At 32.8% G+C, this 26,291-nt stretch overlaps 3 protein-coding genes and 1 pseudogene across 4 annotated transcripts; all 4 read left to right on the top strand.

The window, feature by feature from the left end:
* Positions 1 to 5,222: 5,222 nt before the first annotated feature.
* Positions 5,223 to 6,909, top strand: LOC148210575 (protein CHLORORESPIRATORY REDUCTION 6, chloroplastic-like; annotated as a pseudogene). Its single transcript, XR_015791710.1, has 4 exons — positions 5,223 to 5,455; positions 5,881 to 6,011; positions 6,101 to 6,308; positions 6,382 to 6,909. The product of XR_015791710.1 is annotated as a protein CHLORORESPIRATORY REDUCTION 6, chloroplastic-like (transcript).
* A 1,464-nt stretch (positions 6,910 to 8,373) lies between these two features.
* LOC111007293 (uncharacterized) lies at positions 8,374 to 10,691 on the top strand. The gene is made up of 5 exons (XM_088125730.1): positions 8,374 to 9,270; positions 9,372 to 9,427; positions 9,549 to 9,624; positions 9,795 to 9,856; positions 10,253 to 10,691. The coding sequence occupies exons 1-5, from the start codon at positions 9,204 to 9,206 to the stop codon at positions 10,454 to 10,456; spliced, it is 465 nt and encodes a 154-aa protein (XP_087981856.1). The 5' UTR covers positions 8,374 to 9,203; the 3' UTR covers positions 10,457 to 10,691.
* Positions 10,692 to 13,351: 2,660 nt separating this feature from the next.
* Positions 13,352 to 14,965, top strand: CRR6 (chlororespiratory reduction 6). The gene is made up of 4 exons (XM_022279604.2): positions 13,352 to 13,588; positions 14,012 to 14,143; positions 14,234 to 14,442; positions 14,557 to 14,965. The coding sequence occupies exons 1-4, from the start codon at positions 13,405 to 13,407 to the stop codon at positions 14,761 to 14,763; spliced, it is 732 nt and encodes a 243-aa protein (XP_022135296.1). The 5' UTR covers positions 13,352 to 13,404; the 3' UTR covers positions 14,764 to 14,965.
* Positions 14,966 to 23,131: 8,166 nt separating this feature from the next.
* LOC111007333 (uncharacterized) lies at positions 23,132 to 24,884 on the top strand. Its single transcript, XM_022279670.2, has 5 exons — positions 23,132 to 23,436; positions 23,538 to 23,593; positions 23,715 to 23,790; positions 23,961 to 24,022; positions 24,390 to 24,884. Exons 1-5 carry the CDS (start codon positions 23,370 to 23,372, stop codon positions 24,591 to 24,593), a joined length of 465 nt encoding a protein of 154 aa, XP_022135362.1. The 5' UTR covers positions 23,132 to 23,369; the 3' UTR covers positions 24,594 to 24,884.
* Positions 24,885 to 26,291: the final 1,407 nt, after the last annotated feature.

Here is a 26,291-nt window from a genome sequence, read left to right as displayed (position 1 = left end):
TTTTGATATAAACTAATTCCATTCAAATTATTTTTAAAATGAATATAATATAAAGGAAAAAGAGGAACACGTTAAGGAAGAAATCCCAAATCTTGTTGTACTCAAAAAAGAGGGAAAAAAAAACCCAAATCTTGTGTCTGAGATGCCGACGTTGTTGTCTTATGTTTAAGCTATAAACTAATTCCATTAATCTATCGAACACACTTAACACTTTAGTTCTTAATTATTATTTCAATCGTAGTCATCGATCATAAAATCTATTAAATATTGTTTTGGGTGAGAAATCTAGCATATACGTGGACGAATAACTTGACTCATGTTACAACAGAGATCAAGTTCCCTGCAATAGGACAGGCCAACGAAAAGGGCGACACAACCCCGACAGAGTATGTATAGGTGTGCCCGCGTCGTCCTGACAACGGTAGAGTCAGTAGCGGGAGACATAGTGGATGACGATGAAAACTGAATCTCATACCTAGAATGTCCTCCAACAACGCATGTTAGGGAATGTATGAGAGGTATGCTATACGTCTCGAACAAAGCAATCTCCTCGAATGGCACTCTCACCTGTAAGAGAGGAAGGAGACCCCTGTCCAACAAGGTAAGTGGAATTCACTACATAAATTTGACTAAAGCTCTTGATATCTTCCTGTTTATCTCATTCTCTAACTTAATCGTTGGAGGATATTTGGCAGAACATCTCACCGGTGCCTAGATCTGTTCCTACAGGAGATGTTTGATGATTGTTCTGTTGGACATGTCAGTGAACTAGATATCAACATCAACAAATAGAAAATTAGAAATCAATTTTTTTTTGTTTTGGTCAACATGAGTTTAACTCAACGATATTGACAAGAGGTCATGAGCTCAAATTCTCCTCCCACTTATGGTAAATAAAAAAAATAAATTATAAGATCATAGGAAAACTAGTGGGGAATAAGGTTGTTTGTTAGATTAAAAGTCCAAAACTAAGTCTCAATTAGACCAATTTAAAAAGCAAGCTGAAATTAGTTACTGTACGGAGTTGCCCAATTTAATTAAATAGCAAGTAATTCAACACTAATTAAGCTGTGAAAATATAAAAGTATAGCGAGGAGGGAAGCCATCCGAAGTTTTTATGATTCGGACATTCTTACTCCACCTCTAAGAGTTCATACGAGTCTGGATGAGAATCAAATCGATCAACCACTTTTTTTGCAAGCTAATTATTTTTTATGTTTAACTTGGATCCAACCTTTTTTACTAGCTCAAGATGATAGCATTGCTATCTTTTTATTAGTTCAAAATCAAACTCCATTAAATCTTTTTTTTTTAAGGATTAAATCACTTACTAAATCTTGAGTTGCTCCCACACCTTAACCTTAATACAAATTCTTGAATAAAGATAAACAATATTCTCATAGAAGTACAAGCTCTCACAAAGAATCTATACAGAAGCTTAACACTTAAAAACAATATAATAGCAAGAACTTAGCTTTCTGGAGAGATATTTGTCAGTGGACTCACAATTTGTTGAAGAAAGTTTAACAAGCTAATTATGTAAGGTTGGAGAGTAGGATGCCTAAAAGATTAGGGTAAAATATGAGTTGTTAGATTTAGATTTAATCCAATGGTGAAGTTTAAATATGGAGAAAATAGGATTAAAATGGAGATTTAAAGTCTCGAAAATCTGGAGCACAAAAGGCCCGGTTCTAACATCAGAATGGTTGGAGTTTATTTCTGATCTTTATGCTATAGATACTTTAAAATATAAAACAAATAAAGTTTGTTATTATCACAATATATAATATTATATAAGTTCGTAAAGCTAATAGAACCTTAAACAAATTTATAATTCAACATATATTATATTATATTATAATTATATGAGATAGTATATGAACTTATGATTTATAAAGAAATATAGGTTATAAAATTTAGAGGAAGGTTATAAATATCTTAAATTGAACTATATTTATATTAACATACGTAATACTTTCAGATAAGATCGTTAGCATTCAAAATTAATTCTTCCCGTCAAACTATGACCATAAAAGTGAACAAGTATTGAATGTAACCCAAGCGATTACCGGTAACACAAGAAGGGGCGTGTAAAGGAAGATTTAACTAGAAGTCATAAACAATCAACTTTGTAAAAAACTCAAATTAAAAAAAAAAGTTGTTTTCTTTAATTGAAAGCTTTTGTGTAAGTCAATTTTGTAAATAATAGCCTCTAGCTTGTTATTAAGGATTTTCGGTATAGATGGGAAGATTAATAACCGGTCGAAGTAAATTTTCAGTTCTATTGTTAAAATTTTAATAAACGATTAAATTCATCATCTTAAATTTTTAGATTTATTGACATAACAAGATTTTAACCCTCTTTAAATATTAGTGCGAACCTAGTCCCCACATCAAACGCCAATGCTTATAATCAAATTACCTCTTGATTTGATTTTCTTTCAAAGGGCTAATAATGAAAGGGAGATTTGAATAAATAATCTTCACTTTAATCTTCTCCATAATCAAATTAATCATTTAAAATAAATTTGGTGTAGGAGTGGCCCACCAAGCTGCCTCATCAAGTTTGTAAAAGGAATAATCATAATGGAACATATGGGCCTATTTTGTTGGACATATCTGTCAAATTTGGGATCTCAAACTTTTGGGTGTTTTATTTGTTAAATAGTTCTCTACTTTTCTTAAAGAAGGGAGTCCTTAAATTGTAATAAAATTTGACTACTTTTTCTTTTTGTTCAAGAAAAAGAGAGAATCCAATTCTCTCATTTTCATGTGCACTCCAAATGCTTGAGCTTTTTGTCATGTACATTTGTTTTTCTAATATGCAAACATGTCTGCTTCTAGAAAAGGCATGCAAAAAGTGCTTCCCAAAACGTCATTTTTAAGAGATGGTAAAAGTTTGTCGATCGAATTTTTGCTGTTGTGGAATTCTACTTAGATAGAGTGGAGAAATTTTTGTCTTACAACAAAGTTAATGTTGAGAATAGAGGCAAAGTTCGGGAAATAAATTTCTTGTCCCGACTCTCCTCGTGGTCTCGATTTTAACTTTTTTCTAGAAAAATACTCGAGTGCTTACCGGTTAGTACCCATTTGATGGTTATTTAGTTTTTTTATAAGGAAATAAATAAATTAGAAAATTAAAATTACACGAAATAAAATTAAAATTAAATTTATGTCACGTGAAACTTTTGAGAGGTCAAACAATAATTATAAATATAATTAGAGAAAGAAATAAAGAGATTAGAAATTAAGTGGCATTAGGATGTTGATTTCTTATCAAACTACTTAATGGAAAATTAAAGTGGGTGCAGCATCTCCATTAAAAGTCAAAAGGAAGCTCCTTTTCAACTTGAAAATTTCTGACCCCAAACCTAATTTGAAATGACAAGTTTAATATTACCATAGATTAGGATGAATTCAATAAAATAGTGTACAAATAACAACTAAAGAAATAATATTAAATAAAAACAAATTTGAAGCACACATATGTTAGTAATTATAGTTCATTTTTTTTAAGGAAAACAATAAAACAATTACATCAAAAAATCCAGACATTCGCCAGCTAAAGCTTCTGAAACCTCCACCGGCCCTTCGTCAATCCAGATGACGTGTCCATGATGCAGCAACGTCCTTCACGCCAAAAGATGAGCAACCAGGTTTCCATCTCTCTTAGTGAACTGGTAAGATACATGCAAATCTTTTGAAAGAAAAGATTTTGCAAAACGAACGATCAATCCTGTTTCTAATAGATCTTCATCCTCTCTATCCTCCCGATTCAACAAGTTGAAGATGCGCATGGAGTCAAGTAAACCCTATGGTGATGGTTTATCAATGACTATTGATTTATGATTAGAATAAATAAATGATTAATAAAATTTTGCCATGAATATAGTTATTAGGTCTAGGATTTAATTTCTCATTTCCATATTTGTTGTAGTAAAAATTGATAATAAAATTTTAAAAAATATTATATATATAATTGCTTTAGGAAGAATACATATTTATAAATATTTCATAAATGATGCTAGCATTATTTGCAAATTGCTTCTGTAAACGGTTTTGGTCTCTGAATTCTGAGCAAATTGGATCTGGCTTAGTTGGGCCTTCTGTGTGGGCCTAACGGCCGAATTCACTTACAGCTGTTTCAACAGACGGAATGAAGGCCCAGGTAGACGAGGGCCCATCTAAGTTTCTCTAAATAAAGGCTAATTTTCTTATATACCCTTGAATAAAAGTAATACATTCATAGACAATGTGGTACTTGCATAATATTTTGGCCGTAATTGTCATGTTTGTAAATCTAACAACGAGATTATGATTTTGCAAATACGACAACATTTTAAAATCGTTCATGTATATGATATAGACATTTTTATGTAACTTCTTTTTCACCCTCGTATATCACTCTCATTTAGTCGATCAGTGATACGCATCTATATATCCAATGATATAGTCTATAATCAATATAATCTATCGAATAGATAGTTCAAGACTATTTTACCCACGCATTAAAGTCGCATAATCAAAAGCTTAATAAGGTTGAAAAAGCATAGCAAAACACGCCTTCTTCCTCAAGTGTTTCCTCCCCATATCTTTGAAGGGCTAATCGTTGTATCAAATATTATTTATTCCAATACAAGACCTCCAAAAATAGGCTCTTGCATATTGCTTCACGTTCCTTTCCCAAAACCTTATCTCCTCCTTCATCTCTCTTATGTTGGGTAACTTCAAACTTCATTCCAATACCTGCACCAATCATCGACATCTCATATTTGAGTTGAACAAGTCTAATATCTCTTCCTTGTATTTGATCACTACAAACTACATAATCGTAAGTTGAATCACCTGTGCCACACAAAATAAACACAACAACCTTAATTAATTTTTTTTAAGTATATAGAGACTAAATAAACACAAGTATTTATGTTAGCTCACTTGTAGGGAGACACTACAAATGTCGAGGACCTGGAGATATAGTTTGAAAAGTTGGATATTTAAAGATGTTTACGAGCTAACCATCATAGGTCCAAAGGGACTCAGATTAATTGATAGAAAATGAGTTCAAATCCTATGATAACTACCAACTTTAGAAATTAATTCTTATGTGTTGTGAGTGAGACTGTTTCACCTATTTTGCATAGAAGAGAAAAAAAAACCAAAAAATTATTTTTGGAAATTGGATCAATTTTAAAGAAAATAGATTAATGGAAAGGAAACTAAATTGGATAAGTAAAGTAATTGGTGTGGTGTTTTCCCCAATATATCGTCTACATGACCACTCCCGCCATTAAACCTCTGCTTCCACTTTCTCCTTCCATTAATCAGCCATCTAGGTCACCCGCTTCATGGAGTATTTGCAAACCCAACTTCCCTCGCCACCGCCGCCAAGTTGCGGCCTCCGTCGCCTTCAATCCGTCGGGAAATTTTGAACTCTCTTTGCAAGATGATGAAGATGGTACGCCTCCAACTTGTGCTTGAGTTTTATAATTTGTTCTGTATTTGTTTTTATCTGTGCATTACTTGTCTAGAAATCGCATTTTTCAATCATAACTCTGAGGGAAAAGGGGAAAATTGGGGAAAATGGGGAAAATTCTTCCAAATGACCATTGGATGAATATCGTAGGTCGATTGTTTGAGTAGCCATATAATTAGTCAATGAAAGAGAATTCCTCTGTTCTTTGATGCTCGGCTTCCATTTTCTGAATGATGAATGGTGGTTTATTCTTTGCTATCTTTTGAGAAGGAAAATATATCCGTTAGGGCTGATTTTACAAACATTATCTAGTTCTTTCTTGCCCTAGAAATGTAGTAGCAACTAGCAATAGAAAAGGGAGAACAATTGTGGTCATATCTGTGGGAGTTGTTGAATTATAAACACAGATTCTCCTAAAGTTGCACCTCCAATGCACCCACTGAAGGGCGATTCAGCGTGGTTATAGACAACGATACAATTCGCCGTCTAGACTTATCCCCATTTCAGAAAACAACTGGAATAATCTCACCTTTATCTAGTAAGTTTTGGGGTGTTGATCTGTTTATATCATTGTTTTGAGATTAATTCTGTGACCCCAAGTGATTTCTTTTTCTAGTACTGTTACAGCTGAGCCAAAACAGTTTCTAGAGCGTACAATTGGTTTTACCATCAACTATACCCGAGAAGATCCTTACGATCAACGAGAATTATCCGAATACCCTGACATAAGGCTGTGGTTTGTGAGGCTTGATTCTGTCTACCCATGGCTACCCGTCCTGTTAGACTGGAGAGCTGGGGAACTTGCCGCTATGCAGCCATGCTCGTCCCTCACCAGGTGTTGCTAGTGATGAAATGTTATGAAAATGTTCACATTAAGGACTTATTTTTGGGATCCTTTTTGGTTGCAGATAAGTATGAGAATGGGGATTGTATTCAATCCTGAGGCTTTGGAGTCGTTTGTGATGAACAAAGTTTTCATTGTATATTCATGGTTGAAGCAACATGACATTCCAAAGCCAAGATTGAAGACAAGTAATATGGCTAGGATGCTTGAACTTGAATTGTTATCTACCCCTATACAAATATTTTTTAGAAAAACAAAAGTTTGATTTTGATCTTCAAATACATATCCATCATAGTTAGTACACAAATCTGTGTTAGGCCTCCAATTGTTAATACTTACTCTAGAAGAGGTAGGTTGGGAATTTCACTTGTTAGTTAGTTCAAAAGTGACGTGCGGATGAGTGGGAGGGGGGAATATTAGGCGATCGCCCTCAAGAGGGAAGGGCAGTCAGTTTTTGTGTAAGAGATAGCCAGAGCTATTGGGAGAGAAACCAACCCTCTCGAATTGATTGGCCAGTTGTAGCCTACGGGCATTCTGTTGTTTTGAATATCAAGAATTGTAAGGAAGATCCTTACAAGTTGTTTAGTAGCAATGGCCAATGAGTGATAAAGTTAATTTCATGGTATATATAACATCCCATGTCTAAGATTTCATGTTAGTATTTAGAATATGGATTTAGTATTTAGTGGTGCCTGTGATCTAGATGCATCACTTAATTACCTTGATTTGAGCTGAGACTCTTTACATTCACCCGTCATGTGCTATCTAAAATAAATTCTCTAAGAGATCAAACGCCCAACATAAAATTGCTCCTAGCGAACAGGTTTAACTTTCGAATTCATATGATTGAGCTATCAATATGGGTTTGTCTTAATATTAATTTAGAAAATACGTGGTTTTTATCAATAAGTAGAATCTTGTCCTCACCACCATTGAATTGGCGAAGAAATGTAAAAATAAGCATTTTTTAAAATAGAAAATGGTCATCGTTAAAGAACTAAGTATTATCCTATTAAATTCTACCCAATCACGAATTCCAAAAGTGAGATTAATCAGCAATGTATTGTACATTTGATTTTAAAGATTTGAAAACAGATGAAGATAATTAAGATTATAGTGTTAATAAAGCATTATATGGTCGGAAGAAAATGGTTTTTTTTTTCCTCCTCTTCTTCTCTAGAGAGGTGGGGTTAAAAATTAGGTTTTTTTTGTCTTGAAAAAGGGTGTTTCCATATGAAGAAAGACGAGAGAGGGGGAAAACTGAGACGAAAGATCCCGATCGAAACTTAAAAGTTTAGAGAAATCATGAAAGTGGGACCCTCTCACCTCATATATGTGTGTGTATATATATACAAATCTAAGCTTCAATTTTCAAGCCATCAAACATTCACGAGTTTCATACAATACCTCTCCAAAAAAACTTGTCAACTTCTCAAGAGAAAAAACAAAGTAATCGTGGTGGGCAGCGAAAATAGTTTATGTATTTAAAAAAATATCACCAATTTTTTTAAATTTCAAATATAGTAAATATTTGAATTTTTATTATTTCAATTTTATCCTTATGATATATGGTATACATCCAATGTATATCTGTATCTGATATATATCAAATGTATATCTATATCTGATATACAATCGATGTATCTCGGATATACTTTCGATATACATCCGATGTACTTATGATATACATTATCAAATGTACCTATAATATACATTATTAGATGTATGATATACTAAATATATTTGCAATCGATATAATAAATATAAGGTATATCATTTATTTAAATTACAGTTTATCATTGTAATTTGTTGATTGATATACTAATATTATCAACAATATTGATTATTATATCATTACTATTTATTCTATAGTAATATCAATTAGATATTAAATATAAGGGATATAAATTGTTTAAATTTATAAAATACATCACATTTTGAACTTTTTTTTATGTGCAGGATCCACATAAACCTTTTATACGATAACTTTATATTTCAAATTTTTTCTTGCACTTTTGTTTTCATATGAAAAAATAGTGGATATAATAGTATTATATCAACACACATGTATTATAGTTATATTAGTAGATATCAAAGTTATATCAGAGGTATATCAATGATAAATTAGAAGTATGTATTAGTGTTATATTAGTGATGAATCATATAATCATACCTAACAAGTTATATCAGTAGAGATCATACAGTTATATCAGTGGTATATCATTTGTATATCAATGGTAAATTAGAGATATATCACAAATATATAAATGTTGTATCGGCGTGGTAAATCAATGGTTATCATACATATATCAGTAGTAAGTCATGTTAGAAGTTCAGTAGATATCATAGTTATATCAAAAGTAAATCAATTGTATATCATTATTATATTAGTGGTATATCATAGGCATATATTACTAATAAGATATATTGTACATATATTATAGAGATATATCACAAGCGAAAATTATAATTTTAAAATTAGATACCCGTTTTTTATTGGAAAAAATGTTATATTTGAAAAAACTAAATGGAATTGTTATTTCGCTTATTTTACCAAATATTTTTTTGTCATATTTGCAACCGAAAAACCAACCCCTTGTTATATCTTCTCCCTAGTTAGTGTGTTCTGATCCGACCACCTTAAGAATTCCAAAACTGTGTTCCTGTTGTATCTTTAGCTTTCTTTCCGTTGGGAATTACTAATTCACAGTCAAAAGATAAATGTTGGCAACATTTAGTTTTTCTTAATTCTAGAAGTTACTAATTTTAACAATGTTAAATTTAACTTTACTAATTTTTAATCTTGTTATTTTTACCCCATAACTTCAATTATTTCTGGGTAATTGAGTATCTGTTCCGGCACTGCTTTACTAGTTTCTTCCAAAAATGAGGTCCACTAATGTACTAGCTTCTCTTCTCCTTATCTTCTCCTTCCTCTCTAATCAAGCTCAAGGTATGCAAAATTTTGCCATTTCTGTCAGATGGGTTCTTGTTTTTGTTGTTTTATATGCATAAATGGAACATGATTGTGAAAGATTTTTCTATGTTGTGAAGGTATTCGCTTGGGGAATGGGATAATTAAGCCAATTGGGCAGCTTGAAAAATCCCTTGTAAGTTGTTTTTTTTCTCTCTAACATATCCATATTCTCAACCTTTTTTTTCTTTTTTCTTGTGGGGTTGATCTGAAAATCTCTAATCTTGATGGGAAATTAATACACACATTAAATGCAGGCAGAGGAAAGTCCACTGATAGAAGAAGGTTTTGGGAAGATTTTTACTCTCTGCAGAAAAGGGCAGTGTAATTCAGGTATGCTTTTTTAGACTCTTAAGGCAATTTAATTTTTACAAATGGTGCATTACATTATGCCCCAATATATAGTTAATATAATACACCGTCATATATAAAACAACCCAAATGGGACATTTCTCAGTTTGTACATATCCATTTCTGAAGTGGGTTTGACATTTATGGTGCAGGAAACATTAGAAAACTTCTGACTGCGCCTTCTTCATCATCTCCAACCCCTTCCATAACAAGGGTTAGCACTTATCACTACCTCTTACTCCCCATTTCCCGAAATATTTCAAAGTTATCAATATTTATTGGGAGGGAAGCGGCCCCAGGCCCCAAGAGATAGTCCGATTACAAGAGCTTGGGGTATACTGATTCATAGAAGTTTACTAACTCGATCCAAACCTTTCGATAAACTTAATATAAAAAACTCTTGATATCTCTCGAATCCAGCCTTAGGGTTGGCATGAGTGTCTCTGAGTATGGGAGAGCTTGAAATTATAGCGGTTCAAAGGTCTCTGCTATCATGTTAAATTACACTACTATAGACCCCTGAAAACTTAAGCGACGGGTTCAGAGTAAAGTTAATATTTTTATTCAAAACCCAAGAAAGTTAAAAAGTTTTTCTTATGTTCTGATACAGAATAATGATGAAGGAGGAAACTTTAGAAGGGCCAACCCCATATCAAAGAAAGAGGAGCTGAGTGTGAAAGAGAAGGAGGAATTGGAGAATTCAGAGGCAGTTTCTGAGAATCTTGAGGCAGGCCAAGAGCATAATCCAGATCTCGGGGACATCGCAGAGATGGACTATTCTCTAGCAAGGGGAAAGCCTCCAATACATCACTGATCCCAAAAGAAGAGACAAACAAGAAGAAAACAAAACAAAAAAATATGGAGAGGAGAAAACGGTAAAAAATATATAATAATATTCAACAATGGGAAGAGAAAAGAGGTATAAAAGATAACATTATTACAGAGATGCTGCAGGTTGTTTAGGGTTTGGGGAACTGTCCTTTGTACATAGCATTACCAAAATGGTGTATATTATTATTATTATTATTGTTATTATTATTATTAATTGATATTTGGGTTTCTTCTTAACTCTCAACTACCATGCTTGTGATTGGGTCTTGAGCCACTTATATAAAAGATAAAGCTTTACTACAAAAGCTAGTATTTTTATTGTAACACTAATATTTATAATTATGTAAGTTGCATCGATAAAGGTATATAAGAACAAAAACTTTATAGTATAATATATTACTTTGAGAAGAGAACAAAAAGGGGATAGGAGTGGGGCTGTCATATTTGATGGAGGTTCAACAGGTAAATGCTTCTCACTAGGGTATGTATATAGAATCATCAACTACGCTTTGGAAAATCGAACTTGACCTATCTCAAAATAGCTTAGTAAACACGACACGTGTAACCGACTCAAAAGTTGAAGGTTTCATTTAGAGTTTTATTGGAACGTGCAAATGTAGTCTCATATTAGTTGGGAAAGATTTCGGATATGTACAAAATCAAGTTGTGTCCGTCATTGAAGGGAAACGATGTCGTTTCGAGTATATCAATAGTATCTACTCCTTATATTTACACTTAGACACGGTAAATCATCAATTGATATATATATATATTTTTTTTATGGATCTCATCCCATCCTTAAAAGGGCTAAAATGGCATACCAATGGAAATATAATACTGAAATTTTTTTCCATTAGCTGTGGGAAACATTACTAAGGAAACTCACCATTCCTAAGGGTGGTTTAATTATTGGATAAAATCGTGGAGAATATATAATTTATATCTAATTTGATAACCATTTTGTTATTTAATTTTCTATTTTTGAAAATCAAGTTTGTTAACGCATTACTTTCACACCCATGTATTTTTGTGTTTTACCCCTATCATTTATACCATCATTTTCAAAATCTAAATCAAAATTTGAAAACTAATGAAGTAATTTTCAAAAACTTCCTTTTTTGTGTTTTAAATTTTGTTTTAAAATAGACAAAAATGGCTCTATTTTGTGCAGTGAGAGAGAGAGGCAGGGAATGCCACGTGTGTTGGAGTTTTTTTTTTAACGAAAATTTTACTTTCTTTTGTTAAAAAGATTTTTTTTTATTATTATTAAAAAATGGTATACTGTTTTTTACAGAGATTTCTCCAGTTGGACTTTTGCTAGAAAGAAACAGGAGCTCGTGAGTGTCAGAGTGGATCATCGGACTCTTCGTTGTAGGTGATCTATCGCCGTTCGCGCTGCCGGTGCTTGCTTGGGTCTATTGCCCATTCGTGCCTTTTGCGTTCTGTCAGATCTGTTCGTTGCTGGACCCGAAATTTGTGGTGGTGCCTCGTCAGATTTGCAAAGGAAAAGGAAAAAATATATATATTTTTTCGTATGGATATATACACACACACATATATATATATATATATATGAAAAGGTTGGAGGAAAAGAAGAGGATGTGATGGTGAGGTCAAAGGGAAGAGTGAAGACTAGAGTGGGAGTGGCCAAATTCTAAAGAGAATGAGATAAAGAAGGAGGAGGATACTAGAGCTTTTAGAAAATAAAATCTTTTTTATTCATCTACTCTATTTTGTTATTGTTCTCAGTGTTCCCTCCTTCGTACTATCGCCTCTTAAATACATAAAAAAAAATTCAAGGAATCTTGTTTTTTTAAATAAAATCTTTTTTATTTTCTTATAAATCTTTTTAAATAAAATTAAACTTTTTAATTTAATTAAAACTTTACCTTAAAACTAATAATAAAGTAAATTATACTATTTTTAACTAAAACAATTAAAATAAACGTAATAAAATAAAATAATAATAATTAAAATTAAACCAGACCAAATACGGTGTATAATTGTGCCTCAACCCTCAAGAAGCCCTTAAATGCATTTGTCTATCTAATTTCTCAGCAGAGAATCCGATCTAAATCCAAAATTCCAATTTGCACACTAAAAGACATCATGAGAAAAATACTTTTAAATAAGCCTATGTCACAATTTGCCTAACTTGTGAAGTACTCCATGTGCTTGTCGCCGCAACACTATGCCCTCCTGCAAGTATCATATTTTAGAGGCTGCAATGTTCCTCGTCCATATGTTATTATCCAAATCATCACTTTTATTCGAAAGAATCCAAAATAAAACAAAATCAAAGTTAGAAAACTAGTATTAAATTAGTAGAATTAAATGTTGATAGGTGACTCAAAGTTTACCTCTTTGTTGGAGGTCATTTCTCCACTCACACGTGGCATGCGATGATTGGATGCTTAGAGGTACACGTGGATCTCCTTTCTAAGCAGTCTAAGTTTACTCACCTCGATCATGAGTTCTCATGCCGAGCCGAGCCTCTCCAACGGTCGAGTAAACCAAATAGAGCCTCTCCGACAGACTCCGCAACATCATGCCACGTTTTATGTCTACCTTAAAGAGTCATTGAGGCCTTGTCAGGAACGTTGTCGAAGACTTCACTTATAAATAGATCCATTCACTCTACTTTCAAGTACGCGAATAATCTGATTCTCTCTCTCGAGTTGGTTTAGACATTCCTAGCTGATCCGACATTCGCGAAATTGATCATTTTTCTAATCAAACACTGTCCAAATGAAAAAGAGTAAAAAGTGAAGAATGAATGACCAAAAATTATTCTACTCAGGGAAAAAAAAAACCAAACAAATATTTTTGAAAATTGGAACAATTTTAAAGAGAGAAAAAAAAAACATGAACGGAAAGGAAACTAAATTGGATAAGTAATTGGTGTGGTATTTTCGCCACTTTATCGGCTCAATGACCACTCCCGCCATTAAACCTCTGCTTCCACTTTCTCCTTCCATTAATCAGCCATCTAGGTCACCCGCTTCATGGAGTTTTTGCAGACCCACCTTCCCCCGGCACCGCCGACAAGTAGCGGCCTCCGTCGCCTTCAATCCGTCGGGAAATTTTGAACTCTCTTTGCAAGACGATGAAGATGGTAACGCCTCCAACTTGTGCTTCAGCTTTACAATTTGTTCTGTATTTGTTTTGATTTGTGCATTACTTGTCTAGAAATCGCATTTTTTCAATCAGAATTCTGAGGGAAGAGGGGGAAATTGGGGGAAATTCTCCCAAATGACCATCGGATGAATATTGTAGGTCGATTGTTTGAATAGCCATATAATTAGTCAATGAAAGAGAATTCCTCTGTTCTTTGATGATCAGCTTCCATTTTCTGAATGATGAATGGTGATTTGTTCATCGATATCTTTTGAGAAAAGGAAAATATAACCGTTAGGGCTGATTTTACAAACATTATCTAGTTCTTTCTTGCCCTCAAAATGGAGTTGTAGCAACTAGCAATAGAAAAGGGAGAACAATTGTTGTCATATCTGAGGGAGTTGTTGAATTATAAACACAGATTCTCCTAAAGTTGCACCTCCAATGCCACCCACCGATGGGCGATTCGACGTGGTTATAGACAACGATACAATTCGTCGTCTAGACTTATCCCCATTTCAGAAAACAACTGGAATAATCTCACCTTTATCTAGTAAGTTTTGGGGGTGTTGATCTGTTTATATCATTGTTTTGAGATTAATTCTGTGACCCCAAGTGAGTTCTTTTTCTAGTACTGTTACAGCTGAGCCAAAACAGTTTCTAGAGCGTACAATTGGTTTTACCATCAACTATACCCGAGAAGATCCTTACGATCGACGAGAATTATCCGAATACCCTGACATAAGGCTGTGGTTTGTGAGGCTTGATTCAGTCTACCCATGGCTACCAGTCCTATTAGACTGGAGGGCTGGGGAACTCGCTCGCTATGCAGCCATGCTCGTCCCTCACCAGGTAATGCCAGTGATGGAATGTTATGAAAATGTTCATATTAAGGAGTGTGAAAGGGAGGATTAGAGCACTGATACACATTAAGGACTTCTTTTTTTGGATCTTTGTTGGTTGCAGATAAGTATGAGAATGGGGATTGTGTTCAATCCTGAGGCTTTGGAGTTATTTGTGATGAACAAAGTTTTCACTGTATATTCATGGTTGAAGCAACATGACATTCCAAAGCCAAGATTGAAGACTGGTAATATGGCTAGGATGCTTGGATTTGGAATTGGAGATGAACTTTTTGACCTGATAGATCAAAATCCAGTTGCTCCACCATAAGAAGATTGATCTCGGAGCTCCCTCTTCGAATCGATTCAAAAACGGAATCGAGAGCCGGTATCATATTTCTCTTATGGAACTCCCACAATTGAATGATATTTGTTTCACAAAAACAGAGTTGTAACCCTTTAATAGGACGTTTTGAACTTATAATAGCTTACTATTGATAATAAATAGTTGAGAAAAGTTTATTCAAAGAAAAGAGATGAATTTGTGAGTTTTCTGAAATTTTCGAACGTATTTGGACTATAATCTCTGAACTTTCGCAGTTTTATACAATAAGTCAATGAACTTTCAAAATCATATCGATTATTATCCTGTAAAAAATCCTTTGTAACAGTGCACGATTTCCTTTGCTCCCCTTTATTTCTTTTTTCCTTCCCTCTGCTTATCACTTTTGTTTTGATTTATTTTGATTACCTTACTTTTCCACTTCTCACTATCTTGAAATTTTGCCCTAAACTCACCCCAATTTCCTTCACCCATTAGCTATCCCCAAGCTTTAAACAATGTGCCCTAAATCCTCCCCAATTTCCTTTGATCATTTACCCGCCAAAACCTATGAAATTTTACCCCAGTACCCGTGCGTAATAACATAATCTCTAAATAGTACCGTCAGTGTGTCACATAAGTACTAAATTAATTGAGTTTAACAAAGTTAAAAGTAGAAATTTATTTGATACAAAATTAAAGTTGGAGGACATATTAGGCAGATTATAGAAAACTATCAACTTTGTAGACATTTTGGGAGATGAAATCCATTAAAATCAAATTGATTTTTTAAATTAAATTCCAACTATAAGAATACACCATGTTCCCCGACGCTTCAGGCCTAATATACACAAAATTAATTAATACTCAAAATAAATGTACGAGAGATCAGTTAAAAATATATTTTTCTTTCTTTTTCTATATAAAAAATAGTGGCAACTATATATTAAACGAGTATATTGGTCCAGGTATTATTTACTTTCTTAAAGGTTTGGAAGTTCTAATCTTTACTCCCGGTTGAACTGGAAAAAATTTTAATTTGTAATTTTAGAATAGAAATACTTGATCCCTTCATTTTTTTTCTTTTCATAAAAAACATTAATGTTTATTAGATACTTATTGATAATAGATGATAATAGATCATAGGATTGATTATTGTCATATTATTGAGTCACTTTATCACTTAGACTACGACACAATATGGGTGATAATAGCCCTAATCAACGCCATTTAAATCAATAATTGGGACATAATTACATTATATCAACAATCAATACTTATCAATCTCAATGATGAGTAAACAGTCACTTATAATCCACAGATCGAACCAACGACCTTTGGAAGGTATGTTAATGTGTCTTATATATCTGCTTAAGCTATGCTCAAATTGACGTATACATGTAAAAGTTAAGGGATTAATTGAATTCTTCCCAAAAAAAAAATGTATTGTAATATTTTAAAAAGGTTATCTATTATATAAAAAAGTGAACCAATTCGATATTATGATCCAATTAAATAAAATTAGATAGTGTATATATTAAAAACAAGATCTCATGATCTAGCTTCATGGACAAAAGTGAAAAAAAGTGATAGATGGGAAAAGATTTGCATATCTTTTCTTTTCTTCAAAAACAAAAAGAAGAAAAAAAAACAAACAAACTTGATTTTGATTTTGATTAGAATTGTCAATGTGTGTTGGGCCTTGTTGGTATCACTGAAGGTCTTGGGTTTAAGTTCTGTACTGCTAATTGTGTTGCTCTGTCATGTCAACCTTACCAACTCGAATCTTGATTCAAATTAAAAAGGTATTAACTTATTTTTTAATTACGAGTTCCATTAATTACTATTAATGCGTGACTTCGCGATTTCTTATGGGAACACAGACATCATAAGCAATTCATTCCAACCGAGAGAATAGCTGAATCATTTGGTAAACGTATGTAAACTCAGGCAAATCCAATTAAAAAATGACGGTATATCCGATCCCATTGAATCAAAATGAGGTTTATCATATGCTTCCAAACTTTATACAACATCATGTTAATTAGAGTTGGGAAAACCCTAGCTCAGGGCTAGACATAGAGTGTGGAAGGAAGAAGAAGATGATTCATATATATATATATATGGTGGGCCACCTGGTTTAAGAGAAGAGCCTTACACACCCATGTGCTATTGTACCCTTAATCCCATGTGAGGCTTATAACTCATAGGTATGGCCTTGTGGGAAAGTAGAGCATCAAGCATGCATTTGCAATCTAAGTTTTAGGGTTTCAAAAGTTATGTTTCTCTTGATATTTATGGAGCTTTGTATAAATAAGTTGAGTCGCTAAAAAACGACTTTTGTCTTGTTCGCGTCATTCATTAGCTTTGTTTGTCCCTTACGCTACTTCATACCAAATTAATCACAAAAATGCGATTTGTTTGAAACTTACCATTGTTAGAAGTATGGCATAGAATTTGTTGAGATGACAAAGAAAATAAGTACTATAGGATCAGGTATGAATATTCGATTGAAATATATGTCTTTCTCATTCTTTTCAAATAATTTATCGTCTAATTATATTGTTTAAGTTTAAGCTAATAGTTAGATTGTGGAGAGAAAAGGTAGAAGGTGATTAAAATTGATAATACATGAGAATATAAACTATACGATATACTACCTTTCAAAACTTTTGGGAATTTAATGAATAATAATTCACACAGCACAATGGAAAAAGCGATAAATAGTGAGTTTATTATACATAAATTCTAAGAGACTCCAACATGCCATACAAAGACTTTGAAAAAAAAATGTAAAATTCACAAGCACGTGTAAAACGGCAAATGAGTAATTACTTGTATAGTATCGTCTAAATGACAAAAGAGAATTAAAGTCATCTTTCGATCTAGAAGACGATGCGAGTAGACTCGTTACGAGAAGAGTTCGAGAAAAGATACCAAAGGCAATCATAAATACACATCATTCTCATATCATTTATTGCTCCAACCAAACCCACACCATTTTACAAGTCCACAAGATGTTCATCTTAATGCCTCAATGCCATTAATACTCATGTTGCATTATGTTGATATATACTCATTTCATATGCCTGCCACTGTCTGGACCCATCAAGCAATCATGTCTTTTGGTTTTAGGGTTCTTCACAAAACCAAAAATTTCTCAAATGGGTCTCCTTTTTGCTGCTTTTTGCGACCAAATTAAGTGATGTGGTGCCACTAGAGAGTTGAAAAATGATCCCTTTGAAGGAGTTTAAGTATGTAAGTGGACACATCAAAGTTTGAAGAAGGGCCTTTTCTAGTGGCAAAGAAAAGACCAAGACTTTGCCCATGTGCTTGTCAAACAATGACCCGACAATGTCATTTGACAATTCTCCCCCTTGATTAAACTTGTTATTGGTGAGAAGCAACTACCTTATGGATTATTGTTTTGTAGTATGGTTTTTTTATTGAAAAAAAAAAGCGAATTATGGTGTGGAGTTATGATAATTAAGATGTTGGTCGAGATGGTGCTAGAAGACTTGGCCTATACCTTCTCGGAGCTTGCTCTATTATATGTCAAAATCAAATTTACGGTAGGATTAGGAAACAAATTTACAAGAAATGTCTTACATGGTATGACTCACCTTATCTTTTCAGTCAGATCAATGCTTTAAACATGAGAGAATTTGCAATTTCACCCCTTTTCCCACGTAGGTAATGTCTTAGAAAGTGCAGCGTAACCCACGTGCAGAAAATATTAGAACTATATTTATATATAAACAATTATGTAAACATATCTGGAAAATAGTTACTCGAAACAGTTTTTAAGCTAAATTTTTACTTGGGGCTTTTGACATTTATCCAAAACACTAGTTCCGATTCAAAATTATCATGTTTGGAAGTAAAACAAAGTCAAAGTATCTAAAAATATTTTATGAGAAAATATTTGTAGAATGTTTTTGGGCCCAACTTCTTAATGGGAAAACAAAAGCAAAATTTAAGTTGTACGTGATATAAACTTATTGACATGACTACATAAATAAAGTTTTTGGTGCAAAAAGTTGAAGTATGCTTACATTTCAATGTACCTTTTCAAAACACACTATCAAAAAAGTTCGATTATCCCATGATAATTTTAGCCACAAATCTCTTATTGTTGTTTTATGGGAGTCCATATGGAAGATCAAGAGAGAGTCAACGAGTTATTAAAATAAAACATCTTTTTTTTTCTTACTTGACGAAATTTGATTTAATTAAAGTTGGAATATAGTATATGCTTCTTTTTTTTGACTAATTTTTATGGCACGAAAAATTATTCCCTATCTATTTATTAGAAGGATATATATTTAGAGTAGAGATCGAGAAAGTAAATAGAATCGAAACTGAGAAAATGACTTATGACAAAGATTTTTTTTTTATAGTTTACCACATTTATGACATATCCAACCAACTTCTCACATGGAATAAGACTTTTCACAAATTGCATTCTCACAAAATCTATTGTTCGTGTTTTTATCCAAATTTACCTTATTGATTTACCCAATATGTAACTTTTTTTTTTCAATTATATGGTTCCAATCAAAATTATTTGATTCAAAAAAATCGAGTGGAAAAGAAATAATCACTTTTATTCTTGGATTTAACTCAATGAGTCAACTTCTCTCCGAACTTTCGATTTCATAAAGATTTAGATAAGTGGTAAAATTAACATTTTCTCAAAACTAAATTAAATAGTTATGCATGAAATCAACCAATAAATCATGCAAAATTAACAAACAACAAAAAATAACATGACCTCACGAGATCAAAGTCATAGAAATGCCCAACCTCGACCATAAAATTATTTAAATTTAGCCATAAAATCAAGAGGTAAAATAACCTCAAGCTCAAAAACAAAATATTCTAACCCAAGCTAAAAATAAAAATCCAATAAAGCGAAAATATTCTAACAGCACTCATAAAAATAGAATTTTTCAATTACAAGAATTACAAATCTAAAAATATTAAACGTAACTAGCAGTAGTAATGTCATTTTCTCGTTCAAGTTTACATTTTAATTTAGAGTATTAAAATTAAACATTTAGTACCAGACAAAAAGAAAAGTTGTTTTTAAGAAAACATCTAAAAAGTTGGAAAACCACGGTGTTATGATGAGTTATAATAATTAAGACTTAATAAATTAGTCTTAATTTTAATGTTTCTTTTTGCCTTTTTGACCTTCAAATTCTAAGTTTTAAAAACTCTAGGTAGAAAAATTAAATATAAAGTCAATAATTACTTGGAATTAATTCTGTTGTTATGGTTTGACCAGACATTTAACCAAAAAACACGTACGAGAATGAGGAGCCATGGTTTTTAATTCATTTAATTAAATTTAAAAAAAAATAAACAAAAAAACTACATATAATATTTTAAATTTATATTTAAAACATCCAGTTTCCGAGGAACATGTGCTGTCGCTTTGCCAGCAGAAACTTCTAAAGACAGCTTTTACACCATATCCTTCTATCCATTTCCACTTTGTTTTTCTGTTTTTACATTTAAAACCCAAAAAATATATATATATTTGTAATTTTATTTTATTTATTTTTTGTTTTCTCAACTTCCAATGTTTCAAACCTATGTCGTTTTATTTAATGAATTTAAATTCTATATTGGTTAGTTAATTTGTTGTTGGCTTTTTCTTTAGGCATATTTACATAAAAAGAATATAGGACAAGAAGGTCATAGGTTTAGGTTATAGGTACGTTGATTGAATAAAACTCCATTTTTATTTACTTAAAATAGTATATTCCATTCATATAACAACCTAACTGTGTAGTTTAAAATTTTAACAAAATGTAACATATATTATTTTTAGAAGTATATTTTGCTATTATGTTATTGAGAGAACAGGAATTTGTCTCAAGTTGGGCTTATAGATAGATCTAGATCATAATTATCTTATAAATCTTTAGATTCTTGGAGGAATGAATGTGTGTATATTCATCATGAGTCAAAGATTCTAATTTTGAAAATTTGTTCTAAAGGAGGGATTTGGGCATGTTTGAAAGACATAATTAGTGTACTTTAATTAGTAATCAAATCCATTCCATTTCAAATATGTAAATGCATGATTTTTTTGTTAATCTAAACATAGTTTAATAAATAATATACATATTATCATACCAAAGGTAAATAGTTAATTAAAGAAAAAAACATCCATGATTTTACAAATATATAAATTTTTTTTTTGTAAACTTTTAAAATATTAGTTTTTTAAATTTGAACATTTGCGTCAATTTATTCGTTTTGGACCAGTTAAAGGAGGTAGAAGAACGAGTTTAATTAAATTAGTCTATCATTGTTAACTTGTATTTTATCCTATCATATCAAATCAATTAAAATTTAATAAAATGAAAAGAGAGAGCGTGGAGAACTCAAATAAGAAGTTAATTTGTTAGTAGACACGCGCGCCGCTTGGCTGGGCAGGGCAGAAGCGTGTGAACCGTGGAGTGGCGGTGCCTTCGTGGCAGAGCTGCCACGTCGTCTAGATAGGGGACCCAAGATATGGACGTCCACGTGGGAGAGAGCATGCCACCACGTCGGTAAATACGGTGAATTATGGAAATTTGTTTGCCTTTCACCGTTGTCTAGTCACCCTCGCACGCCAAATGCATTAAATTTGATTGTTCCCCAACACAGGCCTTTGGGCCCCACCGACCCCTCTCATCCTTGATGATGTGGCATGTCACCCCCCTCCCCTCTATTAATTTGACATTGTTCCAAAATTAGAAAAAGAAAGCTATAAATTTTGTCCCTTAAAATATATTGCATTTATTATGAATTCATACATCTTCACTTCTATTCTTACTCTTCTCTTCATACTTTTATGTAGAGACAATCAAACCAAGAAAGTTCAATGCTGGTAAACAATCCATGATGAATTTGAATTATAAACCACCCTTATAGAAGTATTTTTTCTAAAAACAAAAAATTTGATTTTAATCTTCAAATACATATCCATCAAAAACTAAGTACACTTAATGGTAATTAGTGTGTGATAAAAGATAATTTCATAATATATAGAACATCTCATGTACCTAAGATTCGGATTCGGATTAGGATTTAGAATATGGATTCAGTACTTGTGGTCATAGCATTCTCCCTGCATGTGACCTAGATGCGCCAATTAATTACCTTGATTTGAGTTGCTTGGGTGCGTAAGTTAAAAAGACTGTTTACCTAAACCAATATTGGTCATTTTAACATGTTTTTATCTTTACTCACGTGCTTTCTAAAAAAAAATTCTAGGGGATCGATCAACCAACATAGAATTATTCCAAGCCAGCATGTTTAACTGTGGATGGAGTTCATACGACCGAGCCACAAAAAAAAAAGAAAAAGAAAAAAAGGTAGACTTTAGTAGTATGGAGAACAATTATCAATTCTTTTAAATCTTTTATTAAATGTGCTTGCATAGTCTTAAAAGATCTATTTCATTTCGGTTCTACCCTCACATGAGTTAGAAATAACTCTTGAGAGATTAATTTTTTGCTTTTGTCAATTTACCATGTAAACCTTTCATCAAGGTGGGAGTGAGGGATTGATCCAAAGAGATGTACCATTCCTTATCCCCATTTCCATAGGGCGTTTGAATTGAAGGTTATGATTTTGCACATGATGGTACCTCTAATTGAAGACAGCCACTTGATTTGATCAATCACCCAAAACAGCATGGTCCTACACTGAATTATAGCCTCTTGATTCCAATGAGAATGGAAAAAAAATAATAAATAAGACAGACATTTATTTGGCACTTGGAAAATCAATACCTGTGTCTTCTCTTAACAACGAGGGATTGGGCCAACTTGAGTTTAACTCAACTAAAAATGGTACCTATTTTCGATCAAGAGGGCACGAGTTTGAATTTCACACCCTTGATTGATGCGCTCAAAAAGGGGTGATTGGCTTAATTGCAATTTCTCAGTCCAAATCATTAATCAACACAATATTTTACATGGATTCTAAAGCTTTGCAAACAGACGAAGTTAAATTAAAAGTATTATATGGTGAACACATAAAAGGGCTTCTTTTTAGTTGCAATTTGGGAAATGGGGTCGTATGAAAAAAGGAAAAAAAAAATCTCTTCTAGTGAAAAGCCAAATTGGGTTTTTTTTAGAGGTGGGGTTTGAAATTTGAGCTATCTGAAAATCAACCCATCATTGAATTTTGGTTAAAAATTAGGTCTTTTGTGTTGAAAAAGGGTGTTATTTTTCTAAATAAAGAAAAACAAGAGGGGGAGAAACTGAGAAGAAAGTAGAAGAAAGATCCCAATCGGAACTTTAAAGTTTAGAGAAATCATGAAAGTGGGACCTTACCTCATATACATGTATATATATATATATACACAATTCTAAGCTTCAATTTTCAAGCCATCAACCATTCACGAGTTCCATATATCTCTCAAAATCTTCTCCAATTTCAAAAGAAAAAACAAACCCGGCCCCTTATTATATCTCTTCTTCCTAGTCTTTCTGATCTGACCACCTTAAGAATTCCAAAACTGTCTTCCTTTTTGTTTCTTTAGTTTTCTTTCCACTCTCTGATCTCCTCTTTTAAACCCCAAAAGAAAAAGATAAGATTTTTATCCAAAAATGAGGTCCACTAATGTACTAGCTTCTCTTCTCCTTATCTTCTCCTTCCTCTCTAATCAAGCTCAAGGTATGCAAAATTTTGCCATTTCTGTCAGATGGGTTCTTGTTTTTGTTGTTTTATATGCATAAATGGAACATGATTGTGAAAGATTTTTCTATGTTGTGAAGGTATTCGCTTGGGGAATGGGATAATTAAGCCAATTGGGCAGCTTGAAAAATCCCTTGTAAGTTGTTTTTTTTTTCTCTAACATATCCATATTCTCAACCTTTTTTTTCTTTTTTCTTGTGGGGTTGATCTGAAAATCTCTAATCTTGATGGGAAATTAATACACACATTAAATGCAGGCAGAGGAAAGTCCACTGATAGAAGAAGGTTTTGGGAAGATTTTTACTCTCTGCAGAAAAGGGCAGTGTAATTCAGGTATGCTTTTTTAGACTCTTAAGGCAATTTAATTTTTACAAATGGTGCATTACATTATGCCCCAATATATAGTTAATATAATACACCGTCATATATAAAACAACCCAAATGGGACATTTCTCAGTTTGTACATATCCATTTCTGAAGTGGGTTTGACATTTATGATGCAGGAAACATTAGAAAACTTCTGACTGCGACTTCTCCATCATCTTCAACCCCTTCCATAACAAGGGTTAGTCACTTATCACCATTTCTAACTCCCCATTTCTCGAGATATTTGAAAAGTGGTTATCAATATTAATTGAGAGGAAAGCTCTCAAGAGACAGTCCGATTGGCAAGGGTTCGAGGTCTCTTGATCATACTAGTTTATAGAAGTTTCAAGTTCAAACCTTTGATATCTCCCGGATCTGAGATTTGGGAAGGTGCATGGGTGCCTCTGAATATAGGGGAGCTTGACGCAAATCTCCAGCTCTGATACCACGTTAAATTACTACTGTACTAACCTCCTAAAAGCTTAAACAGCGGGGTTTAGAGAGTAAATTTAATATTTTTATTCAAAACCCGAGAAAGTTAACAGTTTTTCTATGTTGTGATACAGAATAATGAGGAAGGAGAAAACTTTAAAAGGGGCAGTCCCATATCAAAGAAAGAGGAGCTGAGTGTGAAAGATAAGAAGGAATTGGACAATTCAGAGGCAGTTTCTGAGAATCTTGAGGCAGGCCAAGAGCATTATCCAGACCTCGTAGACATTGCAGAGATGGACTATTCTCCAGCAAAGAGAAAGCCTCCAATACATAACTGATCCCAAAAGAAGAGACAAACAAGAAGAAAACAAAACAAACAAACAAAAAATGGGGAGCAAAAAACAGTAAAAATAAATAAATAATAATAATAATAAAGAGAAAAGTAAGTTTGTAGGGTAATATTCAACAATGGGAAGAGAAAAAAAGAGGTATAAAAAGACAGCGTTACAGAAATGCTGCAGGTTTTTTAGGGTTTAGGGAACTGTCCTTTGTACATAGCATTACCAAAATGCTATATATTATTATTATTGTTATTATTATTATTAATTGATATTTGGGTTTCTTCTTAACTCTCAACTACCATGCTTGTGATTGGGTCTTGAGCCACTTATATAAAAGATAAAGCTTTAGTACAAAAGCTAGTATTTTTGTTGTAAAACTAATATTTATAATTATATAAGTTGCATGGATAAATTAGGTACATAAGAACAAAGTTTATAGTATAATGTATTACTTTGAGAAGAAAACAAAATGGAATAGGAGTGGGGCTGTCAAATTTGATGGAGGTTTGCAACAGGTAAATGATTCTCACTACTGTATGTATGTAGTATCAACTAGGGTTTGGGAAAATTGATCGTGATGTATCATACTCCGTCTCATCTCCGATGTGTCAATCTAAAAATAGCTTCGTGAACACGAACCTGTAACCGACCCAAAAGTTGAAGGTTTGATCTAGAGTTTTATAGAGATGTGCAAACGTATACTCTTCTATTAGTTAGGAAAAGTTTCGGGTATTTGCAATAGTATATCTACTCCTTTCATTCATACTTAGATATCATCAATTGATATATATTATTTTATTTTATGGGCTGGCATATTAAGGACAACTTCATATCGATGTGTCTAGCAGGATAAAATCGTGGAGAACATATAATTTATGCCCCAATTGATAATAAAACGATTTTCAAAATTTAAGTCAAACTTTAAAAATTAAAAAACTTATTTTTAGAAACTTATTTTTCATTTTTGAAATTGACTAGGAATTCAAATGCGTTTTTAAGAAATATAAAAACATACCCAGAAAATCGTGAACGGGAGCGAACATAACTTTCAAAAACTAAAAACGAAAGAGACTGAACTAAAAGGGGATGACTTCATTTCCAAAAACTATCCATTGGATACAATAGCAACACCATTTGAAAAGAGAGATGGAGAGATATTAGCGGAAAATAAGACAAAATTGGCTCTATTTTGAGCAGTGAAGAAAGTGGTAGGTGGTGCATAATGGGGACAAGGGCATGGTGTCCCTTGGATACAGGGCACAAGGTCCCACCAGTGCCCTTTTGGGGTTGGATCATCCATCATGTTTCTTTCTTACATCTATTTTGCAATTTGCACGGTATAATTATATATATTTTTCAAAAGACCTAAAGGTAGTTCGATTGGCAAAGACCTGAACTTTTTTGGTCATGCTAGTTTAGAGGTTTCAAGTTCAAATCTTTCCGTGAACTTAATACGAAAAATTCTTAATGTCTCTCATGTTCGAATCTTGGGGTGGGTGCAGATATCCTGAACAAAAAAGGTTAACTATTTTTTGAATAGTCAATTCATTCCTTATTTCTTACATGTGGGCTTTCATGTTCTTTTGTTTAGTCAAGAATTTTGGGCCCATTGAGCCGAAATTGCGCTCGACCATATAACAAAAGGCCAGAGGGGCAGCAGATTAAGGACATCTCATGATGCCTCCCCTCTATATA

The sequence above is a fragment of the Momordica charantia genome (assembly GCF_013281855.1).
Source record: "Momordica charantia cultivar OHB3-1 chromosome 6 unlocalized genomic scaffold, Mcharantia_2.0 BLBB01000006.1, whole genome shotgun sequence".
Classification (NCBI taxonomy): domain Eukaryota; kingdom Viridiplantae; phylum Streptophyta; class Magnoliopsida; order Cucurbitales; family Cucurbitaceae; genus Momordica; species Momordica charantia.
This window is presented reverse-complemented; position numbering and strand designations above follow the sequence as displayed.

What these genes read in the sequence shown, in the direction of transcription:
- LOC111007293 (XM_088125730.1), top strand. Translation starts at nt 9,204, where the DNA reads ATGAGGTCCACTAATGTACTAGCTTCTCTTCTCCTTATCTTCTCCTTC. An exon ending in CCTCTCTAATCAAGCTCAAG is followed by an intron (nt 9,271 to 9,371) that starts GTATGCAAAATT and finishes TATGTTGTGAAG; the next exon opens with GTATTCGCTTGGGGAATGGG. An exon ending in CAACCCCTTCCATAACAAGG is followed by an intron (nt 9,857 to 10,252) that starts GTTAGCACTTAT and finishes GTTCTGATACAG; the next exon opens with AATAATGATGAAGGAGGAAA.
- CRR6 (XM_022279604.2), top strand. Translation starts at nt 13,405, where the DNA reads ATGACCACTCCCGCCATTAAACCTCTGCTTCCACTTTCTCCTTCCATT. An exon ending in TTTGCAAGACGATGAAGATG is followed by an intron (nt 13,589 to 14,011) that starts GTAACGCCTCCA and finishes TTATAAACACAG; the next exon opens with ATTCTCCTAAAGTTGCACCT. An exon ending in CCATGCTCGTCCCTCACCAG is followed by an intron (nt 14,443 to 14,556) that starts GTAATGCCAGTG and finishes TGTTGGTTGCAG; the next exon opens with ATAAGTATGAGAATGGGGAT.
- LOC111007333 (XM_022279670.2), top strand. Translation starts at nt 23,370, where the DNA reads ATGAGGTCCACTAATGTACTAGCTTCTCTTCTCCTTATCTTCTCCTTC. An exon ending in CCTCTCTAATCAAGCTCAAG is followed by an intron (nt 23,437 to 23,537) that starts GTATGCAAAATT and finishes TATGTTGTGAAG; the next exon opens with GTATTCGCTTGGGGAATGGG. An exon ending in CAACCCCTTCCATAACAAGG is followed by an intron (nt 24,023 to 24,389) that starts GTTAGTCACTTA and finishes GTTGTGATACAG; the next exon opens with AATAATGAGGAAGGAGAAAA.